General features: G+C 53.4%; 5 protein-coding genes across 5 annotated transcripts; 1 reads left to right on the top strand and 4 right to left on the bottom strand.

The window, feature by feature from the left end:
- Window positions 1-175: 175 nt before the first annotated feature.
- N7468_000852 (DUF3759 domain-containing protein) lies at window positions 176-701 on the bottom strand (the record flags this gene model as incomplete). Its single annotated transcript, XM_058470149.1, has 3 exons — window positions 176-345; window positions 429-566; window positions 680-701. The coding sequence occupies 3 exons, from the start codon at window positions 699-701 to the stop codon at window positions 176-178; spliced, it is 330 nt and encodes a 109-aa protein (XP_058333290.1).
- Window positions 702-2,026: 1,325 nt separating this feature from the next.
- N7468_000851 (uncharacterized protein) lies at window positions 2,027-3,274 on the bottom strand (the record flags this gene model as incomplete). The annotated part of the gene is made up of 1 exon (XM_058470148.1): window positions 2,027-3,274. The coding sequence occupies one exon, from the start codon at window positions 3,272-3,274 to the stop codon at window positions 2,027-2,029; it is 1,248 nt and encodes a 415-aa protein (XP_058333289.1).
- Window positions 3,275-6,120: 2,846 nt separating this feature from the next.
- On the bottom strand, window positions 6,121-7,408 carry N7468_000850 (phosphotransferase family protein; the record flags this gene model as incomplete). The annotated part of the gene is made up of 3 exons (XM_058470147.1): window positions 6,121-6,817; window positions 6,964-7,259; window positions 7,310-7,408. 3 exons carry the CDS (start codon window positions 7,406-7,408, stop codon window positions 6,121-6,123), a joined length of 1,092 nt encoding a protein of 363 aa, XP_058333288.1.
- A 1,888-nt stretch (window positions 7,409-9,296) lies between these two features.
- N7468_000849 (pyridoxal kinase) lies at window positions 9,297-10,762 on the bottom strand (the record flags this gene model as incomplete). The annotated part of the gene is made up of 6 exons (XM_058470146.1): window positions 9,297-9,936; window positions 9,999-10,116; window positions 10,191-10,403; window positions 10,489-10,568; window positions 10,652-10,662; window positions 10,712-10,762. 6 exons carry the CDS (start codon window positions 10,760-10,762, stop codon window positions 9,297-9,299), a joined length of 1,113 nt encoding a protein of 370 aa, XP_058333287.1.
- A 1,205-nt stretch (window positions 10,763-11,967) lies between these two features.
- Window positions 11,968-13,065, top strand: N7468_000848 (uncharacterized protein; the record flags this gene model as incomplete). The annotated part of the gene is made up of 1 exon (XM_058470145.1): window positions 11,968-13,065. One exon carries the CDS (start codon window positions 11,968-11,970, stop codon window positions 13,063-13,065), a length of 1,098 nt encoding a protein of 365 aa, XP_058333286.1.
- Window positions 13,066-13,496: the final 431 nt, after the last annotated feature.

Raw genomic sequence — 13,496 nt, 5'->3', positions numbered from 1 at the left:
CGGAGCCCAACACGAGGTTACCGGGGCCTGAGCCGACCTAGTAAAGAGTCTACACATTCTACTCCAAGAGGAGACTTAGGGGGGGTCTTAGATCTGACTTCGTTATGTTCATTGCGATCGATCCTATCTAGAGACAGATCGTTCCGGCATCATACATTCATGCATGAAGGGGCATTTAGTAACCGTTGTAGGAGGGGGGCACATCCTCGATGTTCTGGTAAGCCTGGCGCTTGGCCTTCTCGCGGTCGATGAAGTCAAGCCCCCTGGTCTCGACCTCACGGTCGACGAAGGCACCAGCGAAGCCGGCGAGGATCTCCTTGGCCTTCTCGTGGCTCTCGGGCTTGCCTGCAAAAAGGGGAGAAAAGGTTTTAGCTATCCGACGCCGATCGGTAGGGCGGGGTAAATTTCTGGAAAAGGATGAAACATACCATTACGTTCCTCGTACTGCTCGTAGGCCTTGGCGGCCTCGTAGCTGGCGGCACCGGCGATCAGCTCGTGGGCGAAAGAGGGATCATGCTCCCGGGGCTCGCTGTTTTGCCACTGGTTGTAGGAATCCTCGTGGTCGCCTGGGTAAAAAGGGAGCCAAGATGTTAGCGGAAGCTTGGCAGTGACCCCTCCATGTAAGGGGGATGTGCGCGGTCGATCACAGAGGGGTGTAGATCATCCCAGGCTTACTTACTGTGGCCGTCGAACCAACCCATGATGATAGATTTATTGATGAGAGTGTTTTGAAATTGAATAAAGTTAGCTGTTAGAAACAGAAGAAGAGGATTTGGGGGGAAAGGAGAGGGGTTAATATAGGCACAGGTGGACATCCAGGGGGGGGGTTTACGGGTGTCCCCACCGATCAGCTTAGCTACGTAGCTCGTGCTTCCTTCGTGCCCCTCCAAATCAATTTGCGTCTCCTAGAGCGGGGTTTGCGCCACGCAAGCGGGCCAGATACACCAATCGATGCCAATCGATGGGTTGGCTCGCTACCCATTGAAACAAGCCACTTGTACGCGCGCAAGATGAGACCATAGTCTGGATGTAAAAATAGGACGTGTTTCGCATTACGATCACACCACTACTCTCCTGTTCAATGCTAAGCTAGATACCAGACATAAATAATGGAAAGACGGAGGTTAAGCTTTTCTAGAAGCTTCCGGGGAGAATTCGCCGAGAAAAGAAACGAGTGGACCGTTTTTAAAAGAGGCGGTGTTGAAAGAGGCGAGGGAAAGAGGGGTGGGGGGGGGGGGCAGACAGAGGAGAAGCAATTTCCCAAATTTCCCAAAGATTCGAACAAAACGAGGGACCCATGTATGATATCATGCTTCTAACGTGTTGACAGTGGTATCATCGAAGAGAAGAAAAAAAAAAAAAAAAAACAGAGTAGCTCAGCTAGCAATTGGAAGAAGAGTATCAGGAAGAGAGAGATTCGTTACGCGTAAGGTGGCAGAATAAGGCGGGGCTCGCTGACTGGCAAGAATGCTGTCGTCATAAAAGGTGTAGTTATCATGTTTAATCCCGTAGGAAAAGAAACAGCGCTCAAAAACTGCAGATCAGGAAAAAAAAAAGACAGCCTTATGCATTTATTCTCCTCCGCCGTCCTCGGGTGCTGCCTATGGGGCGTTGCGCGAGGACCTGACGGAGAGTGGGGTCATCTTTGCTCTTGTCGACGTGATGGACCCGAACATGTCTTGATTCGGCGTCAGTGACGCCTTCGCATGGGAGGATGGGATGCTGAATCTTACCTCTGGAGATTGTCTGGCCGGGGATACTTATGTTGTTGGTCCGGACAGAAGGGGCAGACATAGCCGGGTGAATTATGCACTAGTCCATGTCGCATCATTTCATTCTTACGCTTGAACCCTTTGCCCCCGATCCCGCGAGGGCAACCGTCTACAGGACAGAAGTGAGGACGATCTTGAGAATGAACGTTCGCATGAGAGCTGTGGTGTAGATGGTCAGACCAGGCTGGTTGATGAGCGGGGAGAGAGAGAGAGAGAGAGAAGGAGGGAGGAAGGGAGGTATTTTGGGTAGAGTCTTACTTGAGAAGGTACTGTGTTTGGAACGGCGCTGCAGTGCACCCGGGGTGTTCACACTTATAATGGCCTACTCCAGTCGGGACTCCATTGGCCATCATGTTGGCGCTGAACGTCGATTGACCCGCTACGCCGGGAGCGATCTGCTCAGTCGGGGCAGGGTAGTTGGTGGCGGGACTTTTCGCTGTCACAGGGGACATTTCGTAAGGCGATTGGGGCACCGGCGGCTCTGATGGCGCTGGCGGAGGGGGCGGAGGTAATGCGGTAGGTGCGACGGCCGACGTGGGTGTACGCCATGTTGCGGGCTGTGACGCCGGAGAGGGATTGTTGGACGCATCCTTCGCGCTCAGAGCACTCACTGGAGAATAATGTGTATAGGGACTCGGGGGTATAAGGCTCGGCAAATGGCGGTCGAGTGGGGATTCGCGGGGCGTAGGCACCCCCGGCCCTGCGTAGGACAATGGTGAAAAGGCATTATACGGGCTGGCCGAAACGTCGGATTTGTTGAGACCCAGCGCCGAGATGGAGGGCAGCGGTGTGTTGTTTACCGTCTCTGGAGAGGTTGCCGCACTGGAGGAGGGAGGAGAATGAATGGACGGTAACGGCTGGAGGGAGGGCACAGAGAAGCGCGATTTCACCTCCGTAGGCGGGTTCAGGACGGGTCGGTCGAGAGAGGCTCTGCGCTCGTGCGGAGGGAGGAGATTCGGTAAAGGGGGTGCGTGAATGGAGGGGAAACGACGGCGTTGCGGCGGAGATTCCAGACTGGGATTGGAAGGGAGGATGGGAGGAAGGGTCGTCTTGTGTCCGGGTGACCGAGGGTTCGGTTCCTTGTCCGCGGATGTTGACGGTGTAGCAGCTGTGGTAGAGTCCTTTTGCTCCTCCTTTGCCTCCTGAACAGGCGGGATTGGGGGCGCTGCAGGACCGTTCCGTCGGTAATGATCCAAGTCCCTCGGTCGACCTCGCTTGGGAGAAACCTCCAACGGATCGTCGCGTGCGATTCTGGCCACATCCGGATAATCTGGTCCCAAATAGCCTATCAGCAGGCCATCCCCGTGGCGCGTTTGGCAAGAAGACTCGGGGTAGTGCGGCTTACGGGGGGAACGATCGCGCGTTCCCTTGTCGCACTCGGGGAATTCGCCATTGCGAACAAATGGCGGAGGATCCTCATCCACGGCATATTTCGGGACGGCGGCCACCAGCGGCGGAGTCCTGTTCATGGGCTCGTCCGGATCATAGTAGTCGGACGTCATGAAGGCGGGCGAGGGGGCATGGACGTGGAGACCAGGTTTTTTGTGGCTTTTGGCCCGGGGAAGAGCTGGACGAACAGGAGAAAACAACAGCGATAGGGTTAGAGACCAACTGTAGTCCACTGCGTTTGGCGGTTAGTTCAGGAACCCCAATCAATCCTAGACGCCTGGTAACGCTGAGTACACCTGCTCCAGCTTTAAGCGCTCCCCATCTGCTTCGTCACCGTAACTCGAGGGAACTGGGTTGCAGGACAACTCCCAGTAAAAATACAAGCAGTGGATGAGAAGGGCAAACGCGAAACGTGAAACGGACGGGGAGAAGGAAGGAAGAAGGGGGGGGGGGGAAAGAACCCAAAAAAAAAAATAAAATAGAAAAAATAAAAACACCAGGATCGGGGAAAGAGAGCAAAGGCTCTCGGTTCTTGGGGCGTATGAGGCTGAAAATAGGTGAAGGCACTTACGGGCCGCTGGAGGGCCTGATACCAAAATAACCAAATCACCACGAAGGGACCCGTTTACCCAATATGATCAGGAACGATGAGGCTCAACAAAGGTCCATCTGGATGAGGAAATGGCCACAATTGCCGGGTCTCCAAGGGAACCTTTAGGAAGTCAAGGGGAAAGAGAAAAGAGGCCAAGGGCGAAAAGAGGGGGCAGCAGCACGGGAAGGGCGAGTCCACGTCAAAAACGGGTGCACGGGGAAGAGAATATGCGGCTCTACTACTGTGGACCCCCCCCGAGGCTCGAAAAGAAACTTGGAATTCCCCGCAGGCAAATTTCAGTTGACGAAATTTTAGGACATTTAGTGTCCCAAACCTGCGTTGAAGAAATGGGATCTGAGATCTACAGGATCTTGACTTCTTGGTGCCCAGGTGGCTGTTGGCCCATTCCTGCGCCAAAGCCCATCTTGTTTATACTACGAGAATAACCGAATCAACATTGGCCTGGTCCGATGTACTGTGTCGATTTACTTCGGCGAGACCCCATGAGGCGAAATAACCCCAGAGAGAGCCAAAGAGCAGAGATTGTCCAAGGCAAGAATGCCAAAAAAAAAAAGCCGCCAGGCTCGAATCCAGTAAAATGCGACATTCCTGAATCCCCTAGCTGTTACCCGCTGACTGGTGCAGATGATCTTCGGAGGATTATGGAAAGGGGTGATAGTGAGCCCCGTACGAGGGGGCGTAATCGCCGTAGTACTGGTCTTTTGGGCCCAGCCTATCCTTTTGTGTACGCAGAACGTGTACGGCATAGGCTCCACTCCTTTCTCATTTTCTCCTTTTCCTTTGCCTTTTCTCCAAGCGGTAAATAGCCCCGTATTACTTACCGACTGCTGCTGCCGGAGTCAACATCCGGGGTCGGCGGGATTGGACTGGAACACGGGCAGACCTACGGTCCACTTGCGACGATGCATGCTCCGATTTCTGACTTTTGCTGCCCGAGAATAGTTTGTCTTTGCCAGCACACGTTTCAGGAGCCCCAGTCCTTTTTCCAAGATGTGTTGTGAAAAAGACAATACGCGGCCCGCACCGAGATCAATTGGTTGCGCATGGCCTGGTGGGTTGCTTTGCAGAGACACGGGCCATGTGGATTCTTCACCTTCTGCTTTGGGTCTTGACGCTAGTCTCTGGTTGGGACCAGAGGTTGACCTTCGGTACGCAGTTCCCGGAGTTGACCTGGCCATGTCTTGGGCATGATCAGCCTCACTCAGTTCCAGAGCCGCAGAACCGACGCAGCCTCATTCCTCCCGGCCCCCCCTTTTTTTGACTCTTTGGCCCCAAAAGTTCCGTCATTTCGCATTCGCATCCTGAGCCCTGTGGCCCTTGGGAGGGGAGTCCTTGCTGCATGGTACCTGGGCCTGGGGGGGATTTTTTTTTTGCCACCCTCCCCAATCCGAAACACGAAGTCTGGAAGAGCGGGGCTCCACTCGAGGGGGGGCTCTTCGTGGCCCGGTCGAAGTCGCCTTTTTGATTTGTGGCTATCCTGATTCTGGGCCATCACCGCTTAAATGTGGATCGTCACCGTCCCGACTATTTTTTTTTATTGATTACATCTCGCCTTCTTTTTGGCAGATGGTTAGGAATAATTGGTGCACTATCAGAGGTTGGTGGGTAGGTGGATAGATAGCCCTCCGGGTTACGGAGTACTCCATACTCCGTACACCCTTCGCAGAAGTACCGATACCCGACAATATGGACACGTAGAGAGGGGAAAAACAAGCCCCTCCCCCCCTCTTCCTCCAGCTACAAACTAAGCAAAAGAGAAACAGGAGTGTCTGCATGTGTGGCGTCCGATTAACGTGATATCGGTCGTGTTGCGGCATGATACAACCGGTTCTCGACTAACGTGGTCCGAATGGGGACAAGTGCTGACAATGCTGGAGGATGCCCAGGTGGGCACGATTTTCTGCACGCTTTGGGGAGCCCCGCTTACTCGATCGTTTCTCGAACGGGTAATGATAGTGAACTCGATCGTCAGGATCCTATGGTTTTTGGCCGCCTCGGACTCAAAAAGCTTGGTTTTCCTTGCCGGGGCGAAACATCGGCCGCCCCTCGTCATCGATCTTTCAGGGCCTGATGGGAGTAAGATGGAGGCTCGGGTGCCGGAAAAAGGGACCGTTTACGGATTACCGAGTTCATCTCTTGTACATCTGCATGGAGCGGTCTTGTTCGCAAGGTCCCAGGAACATGCCATATATGCGGCTTACTCGCAGGTTTGCCCTTGGTTTGTAGCCAGCACATCTCCCAATGGGTCTTGCGCCTAGGGTTAATGTAAAGTTATCCGATATGATCGTCCGATGCTAGTATGGAACTAAATTGACTGTCTAACTCCATTTTGAGTCTTATTGACATTTATAACTTGCCCTTTTGTGTCAGCCCTTGCACCCGCTGCACCCGCTCCCAGGCTTTCAGGGCGAAAGGTTTGGCCCGTTTCGCATACTCGCCTGCGTTAGTGCTACTGGCCTGGCGCTGTGCGTACCGGGCCGCGATGCCCTGCATGATGATGGCCGCCCGGAATGCGAAGAACGCATCGCCCCAGACGATGTCATCTGTGGGATTGTATCCGGACACCTCGCTGTACCAACGGATGCAGTCCTCGCGCGCCGGCAGCCCCGGCACGGCCCCGGGCTGGAATGATTCGATCGGTGAATCGGCCCCTTCCAGCACCCAAGGACTGATCAGGTTACAAAGATCCGAGAGCGGGTGTCCCACCGTCGCCATCTCCCAATCTAGAATCCCAATCACCCGGGGCTCCGTGCGGTGAAAGATCACGTTGTCGATCTTGTAATCGCCGTGCACGAGCGTGCCCCGATCGCGTGGCTGGGTCGCCTTCTGCGAGAAGAATCGTACCATGTCATCAAAGTGCGGCAATTCCCCAACCGGCTCCTGTGTTTCTACATCTTTGGCCTGCGCCTGCGCTTTGGAGATCGTGGTGAATGTTGCGACCTGTCGATCGTAGAATCCTGTCGGTTTGCCGAACTTCTCAAGCCCTATGTTTTTGGGGATGACTCGGTGGAACTTGGCTAACGTTTCTACTGCACTCTTCCACCTACGGGACCCAAAACTCGTTAGTCTATCGATGCCCGGGTCTTGATATCCGACGGTACAGTGTGGAGGGGGGAGGGGAAGGCATTTCCCGACCGAGAACCCTTGATCGCGAATACTTGGGGAAAGATGGGGAGGGGGTCCACGTACAGAGCAGTCCTCTCCTCCGCGCTTACGCCTGGCATTGATGGGTCTGTAAAATGTCGGCCATCCAGGAACTCCATGATGTAGAATGGGGTCCCAATGACGTTGTTGTCCTCACACAGACAAAAGACCTCGGGGATAGGCACATCGGTTGGACCCAAAGCTTTGATGATCTGGTATTCACGGTCGACTCGATGCGCTGTCTTTGAGAGCAGCTTGCCAGGAGGCTTCTTGCGCAGGACATATTTCCTGCCGTCGGCGCTCGTAAGCTGATAGGTAGGGTTGGATTGCCCAAAGCCGAACTGGAACATATCAGTCTCTATATCGGGATGGATTGACTAATCCTTCCTACCTGCTTTATGTCCAGAGGAGTCTTCAATACTGGCACATTCTGGTCGATATAGCGCTCCAGAGACGCAACATCTATAGGCTGGCGGACAGCTCCCGCCATGGTTCCAAGGGTTTGTAGATTATGAAGGACTAGGGCGCAAAGGGAAAGGACTGGAATATAAAGGGAGTCGAATCGCTCCTCGGGTATCTACAGGTTGAAGAAGCGCGTGGGAACAGCCGGGGAACCTCGGCCCCTATGGGCTTCGGCCAGCCCCATCGACTTAAGCGGGGAAGGAAACAAACAGCACAAACAGCCGCGGGCAAAGCACATTATATGCACAAGCAGTACACAGCTCTGGAGGGGACCCAGGCACCGATATGGCAGGCTTCGTCTATTCTTAGCTATACACTTAATACTTCTCCAGGTACCGAGGGACTGCGGGCAAACGCGATTTCTGGATTAACCTCTGCTTGCAAGAACCGTGGAAGCCTTGTGAGGAGAACGCGTAAACTTCTCCTCGTATAGAATGAATTCGCCTAGACTGAATGTTGGTATTGGTCAGTCGCTGAAAGCGTTTGCTACTTGCAGTTCTCCGAAGAAACGACGTCGATGCAAATGCCTTTTCGAGGCGTGGAAGGGTACTCTGACTCGTCCAATGTTAGATTGAACGCTAAGTTTGGGACGCGGGGCGCGTCCCGCGTTCAATCCCCCACCAGCGGTGAATATTCATGACGCGAGGGAGGAAAGCACTACACCGCAATTTTTCCCTCGTTCTTCATTCTTTTGTCCCAATCCTCTTTAAAGAAAAACGATCCCTAGAGTACACTCCACTTGTGGACCTCTTTCTTACCTCTTCCATCTCAGCTCTCTGGCCATGACCAAAGAGACCACCCCGCCTACCGAACCCACCACAGCTACTCACGAACCTCCTTCACTCCCGACCTCTCCACTCCCCAAGCGCACCAAGACCGACGCCATGACTGCTCCTCAGGCCCCTGCTGTTACTTCCATTCAGCAGCCCCAGCCCCCCATTGCTGGTTAAGAAGCTGGTGGACACCGCCCAGGCTCCGACGCGGGGATCTGCTTTCGCCGCGGGCTACGATATTTACAGTGCGAAGGAGACTGTGGTCCCCGCCAAGGGCAAGGTGGCGGTCGATACTGGCATTGCAATTGCAGTGCCTGAGGGTACCTGTAAGTAGATCCTATCCAGTTGGATGATTGTGACTGCCATTGGCCGCTTTTTGTGTCCTTCTTGTGACCCGTGGTTGTTGGCCATGTCATCGTAAGGCTGCCCCGACCAGGATAAGAGGCTAACATTCCGACTTTTAACTGGATAGACGGCCGTATTGCTCCTCGCAGTGGTCTCGCTGCTAAGCACTTCATCGACACCGGTGCTGGCGTGATCGACGCTGACTACCGTGGCGAGGTGAAGGTTCTGCTCTTCAACCACTCCGACGTCGATTTCCCTAGTATGTGAAGGGTTGGGTTTTTTTTGGATACATGGGCTAGTATGACTGACGTTGCGATATAGTCAAACAAGGCGATCGTATCGCCCAGCTGGTTCTTGAGAGAGTAAGTTCCCTTTATCTGGATTTCCCTAGTCCGGTTGATTGATGCATTCTAGATCTACACCCCCCGAAGTCGCAGTTGTCGAGCAGCTGGAGGAAAGTGTTCGTGGCGCAGGTGGCTTCGGCAGCACTGGTGTCTAACGGTCGAATCAACTTGAAAATTAGTTACCGGAGTTCACATGGACCTCTAGAGGGGCTCAAGCCGTACAGAGATTCCGGGAGGAAGGCTCCTTGCTCAGATGAAAGATATAATGATGCAATGTCCACTGGGAATCAACAAAATATGATAAATAGCTCATGCAGGTTCTCTCTTTTCATGCATAGTCTATGTTATAACTCTATTTACAGGCACCTCATAGATATCGGAGGCAAAGAAAATGGAAAAAAGAAAGAGAAAGACAAATCTCCAAGTAACTGGAATTGCATCGGCCCCCTTCCCGCTATTGCAGGGAAGATGGGAGGTCTTCTTTGAGCCATTCTTGCACAGTGAATTGAGCCACGGGCTCTCGGAGGAACCGTGCATTTCGGACTAATCGCACTTCACCGGCCTTCGTGCGCCGTAAATGTTCTTGCTTCTGCTGTTCTTCGGCGGTCAAAGTGCTGTTTTGGAGAGGCGGCGCGGCGGCCAACTCCGCATCGCGAGCCTCCAGAGTCTTCTCCAAGATACTGTGCATGCTTGAGAGTACTTTCAACGTAGCCTGTGCCAATGGAAGGTTGCTGGCGGTAACATCATCTGGCGAGACCCAGGAGCGTGCGCCTTGGACAGCCGGACCGGCGGCAGCAACCGCTTCGCGAAGACGCGCGACAGTCAAAGCGGCGAACATGTCCCCGGTTCCGCTGAAGAAACAGTCAATCGCAGGTACGTCGATGCGGAAGAGGCGAGGGGACCCGTTGGAGCGGATCGTGGAGCCGATGACGGTTAGCAAGTTCTTCGACGGGCTTGGCACTGCGCCTGACTGGGATAACTTGAAGAGCTGGACAGAAGTAATGATTACATGGGGAACGGAGTAGGTGCAGTGGATCACATTGATAGCCTCCGCAAGAGTGGAAAGTGAGTCGATCTTAATTCCGGAGAGGACCCTGAGGATGATCCATTAGAGGCGAGTTTCAACTACAACGGTTGGGTCAAGGTTATTTCTTACTCCGCTTCGAATTGATTTGGTAAGATCAAGTCCGCGTGATGTATGATTTTCTTGTAGGCCGGGACCACGTCGTCGTTGACGTAGAGTCGGCCTTGGTCACCCATCACGGGATCCAGTACTGTATTCTGTCTTTAGCTTTTCACATCGACGTTGTGTATACAGGGTGGCCCTTTGAGGCATTTGGAAGCTTACCCCAGAAGAAGGAGCCTGGGGTTCCCTCAGCTTTCTTCTGCAGGTCGATGCCAATAGCACCCACGGCTTCCACGGCGGCAGCGCTTGGGGCATAACCTGAGAGCATAACGTCAAAGTCCGTTAAGTGACTCTGAAGCAGCCCCTGATAGAGCTCTGATATCTGCTCTGCAGTAGACCGAGTGCCTTTGAATTGACGATAACCGGTATGGTTGCCTATGCGCCAGGTCAGTCTTCATCTTTATATGGTTATCTTGGCTTATCCGAGCCATCCGATACGAGTTGGGAAGGAAGAGCGTACTGAAATCCACGGTATTCAAAGATGCTACATCGCAGCCCAAGACCTGCATAACGAACACTGCCATTGAGTTTCCCACATGGCTAGAGCGGGTTAGTTCATCGCGTGCAGATTCTCCGCGGAGGAGTATCATCTTCCCGAGGCGAGATGGCAAGGTCCAACATACCCATAGACAACCTGCACGAGAGTTAGTTACGATCTCCAAGAGATAACTTGGAGCACTTACATGGCTGGCGACAGCCAGCACCCGCGTATCGGGAACAAGAAGATCAGACATGGCGGGGGGTTGAGTCGGAAGATCCAAGGTGGGATTTGCATATCGCAAATGTGGGGGGGGGTACGAGACGGGGAACAGGGCCGGTATCCTCTTACCTAATTGGTTCTCCGGGCAGGGCTTGCACGTCCAACTGACACCGGAAGTATATGAACTGCAACTAGGTATTATATCAGATAGTCTGTGATGCAATGCTGCTCTCCTGCGTGTGGCATGTCTAGACATGCGCATTGCAGAAATGAGCCGTATGTCGCCCGCCGCTCCGTTTCATCTTCGTAATGCTATGCCCTTGCGTTTACTGCAGCAAGCCTTGGACCATGGGACAAGTGATATATACTCTTGTCCTCTTTATTTATCCTATCTACTTTATCCTCTTTATTGTGTTCTGTACTAGTATAGACTTGTGCGGGGGCCCAAAGTACTCAGATACGCCAGTGTTTCAACCTGTACTCCTTGAAACGAGAACGCGCAGAGACCCCGAGGATCACATCGCCCGGTCATGGTGTACTTGGGAGCAGCAGTACGGAGTCGAAGTAGTCTATGAAGAAATGTAACCAGCGTTACGAGGCAGCCAAAAGTTTAAAGAGGGATCGACGGTAGTCCCTGCTGTTCCTTGGTCAGCCTCGAATCTCCAACGGAGCCTTTTCAACGGTCGGGAGCGTATCGGCTGGTCTCGCCCTTGGGATTTTCCGTGTTCCCCTGGATCGATGGATCCTGAGAGAGAAAAAGAAAATATCCATCGCACTCAGGGACCTGGTAATCTCTGAATCTGCCGTACGGCCAAATTCGTTGGACTCCCTATTCTCAGCTATTCCCAGCTTATCCCATCCTATCCCTGCCCGGGGGCTCCACAGGCCGCTCTAGTCCTGCGCCAGCCCTGGTATTTTCGAGTTTAGCGTCGGCTTATGGTTCACTGGTTGCTGGCTGTAACTTCGTAATGGGATTATAGTATTGCTACTGGCTGCAGCAGGATCCTGGGCCAAAAGACCCCGATCATAGCCGTACCTGACCCCCCCCCCCCCCCGGTCTCCCTCCCTAACCTTCACCTGGTTGCTATCTGTAGCGGGTTGCTCTCCCTAATATCTGGATGGCTTCTTGATGCTCATCCTCGGGCTCTTGAGTATATCTGCCATGTCGACTTTCTAACCCCTGCGCCATTCCCTGTATATTAGCCCTCTGGGCCCTTTCGCTCGTTTTTTCGGCTGGCTATGGCAGGCCGATCTGGCTGTACCGACTGCTTCGACAGTCGGGAATGCCGTTCACTCTCTCACGTCGATTTACCCCGTTGCACACGCTCAACCCGTCGAGCGACCGTTCATTTTGGATCCATCTATCACGCCTTATTAATCTTAATACTGTTTTTTTGCCTGGTGCCGGTTCCCGCGTCAGCGTACCCAGCTGCGGTGGCAGACCTGGTCGATGCTCCACGATCAGCTTCGACCGGTGAGGAGATTGTCGCGCTTAATCTTCACCAGCGGTCCACAGCCCCCGAAATAGCCAATGTGACAGTCAATGCATCCAAGCATGCCGCCGAGAGCAAGGCAATCGTCACCGCAGGCTCCTCTTCGTCGTCGCAATTGCCTATCGCGTTCGACACGATGGCTAACAACTTTGCGAACGCCAGCTGTGTCCAGTTCTTCTCAGACCACTTGGAAAAGCCCACTGTAGCAAACTGCCGTCCTCTTTCACTATACCTCCAAAACTCAAACTCGTTCTTTCACGACCTCCGTTCGGAAGCAGGCACCTCGCGGGTCCTGGACGCCACATGCGCCGACCCTGTCGACGAATGCGCGACGTCCATGACCTCTCTGGCGGAAAAGCTGCTTGACGACGACAACTGCGGGCAGGATTTCAACGCCGGGAACACAGTTGTCCAAAGCACATATAACGAGCTGAAGGCATACGAACCGTTGTACCGGGCTACATGTCTGACCAACCCCGCCACCAAAAACTATTGTTTTGTGGACGCGGTGACCAATGCTTCCGTTCCCAACGATTACAATGTGTATTTTATTCCGATTGGCAACCCGCTTGGGGAGGGACAGATCACCTGTAATGAATGTCTCAAAGCTACCATGGACATCTATGCTCATTGGGCTACCATCGACCAACAGTCCCTCGATACCACCTACTTGCCATCGGCCCGGACGGTCAATGATTATTGTGGCGCCGGCTTTGCGAAGACCAATGTCACTGTCGGCATCCCCAAAACCAGTGCTGCTGGGGTGAACCGCCCACTGGGCAATGCTGGGCTTGCAACCTTCAGCATCACCGTCGTCGGTGCGATACTTTCAGGGATGATTTGACCCCGAGGACGGAGGCTCCATAATAATTTTATACGCTCCTTTTCCATACAGGCTTGGCTTGTATATCAAGGGGGCCCTTCTTGCCTCTCCTCGCCTAGAGCAAGGGCCACGTGTGATGACAGCGACCAGCGGACGATTTTCAACTTTGATAGACTTCCATTCGTGTATTTAAACTCTTGATAATTGATTGGATCTGTACGAGGATTAGAACAATCTCCAGTAAAGAAGCTCCTTATCCCCTGCCATCTCATTGACCATGTCCCCGGAAAATCTACTGAACCGCTTTGGATCTTTGCAAAGAGTATACCCGCCTGGATCCTCCCGTCTCTGCCGTATCTGCGTGGTTGCTCAATTCTCCGTGTTGTCTCAAGTAGGAATGCAGACCCCACGCCCACGTGAATCTGGGGGTTACGATAAAAGCCCGAAGGGAG

Source organism: Penicillium chermesinum (assembly GCF_028974085.1).
Source record: "Penicillium chermesinum strain IBT 19713 chromosome Unknown utg000002l:1.0-5270490.0:1.0-5274688.0, whole genome shotgun sequence".
Taxonomy (NCBI): domain Eukaryota; kingdom Fungi; phylum Ascomycota; class Eurotiomycetes; order Eurotiales; family Aspergillaceae; genus Penicillium; species Penicillium chermesinum.
This window is presented reverse-complemented; position numbering and strand designations above follow the sequence as displayed.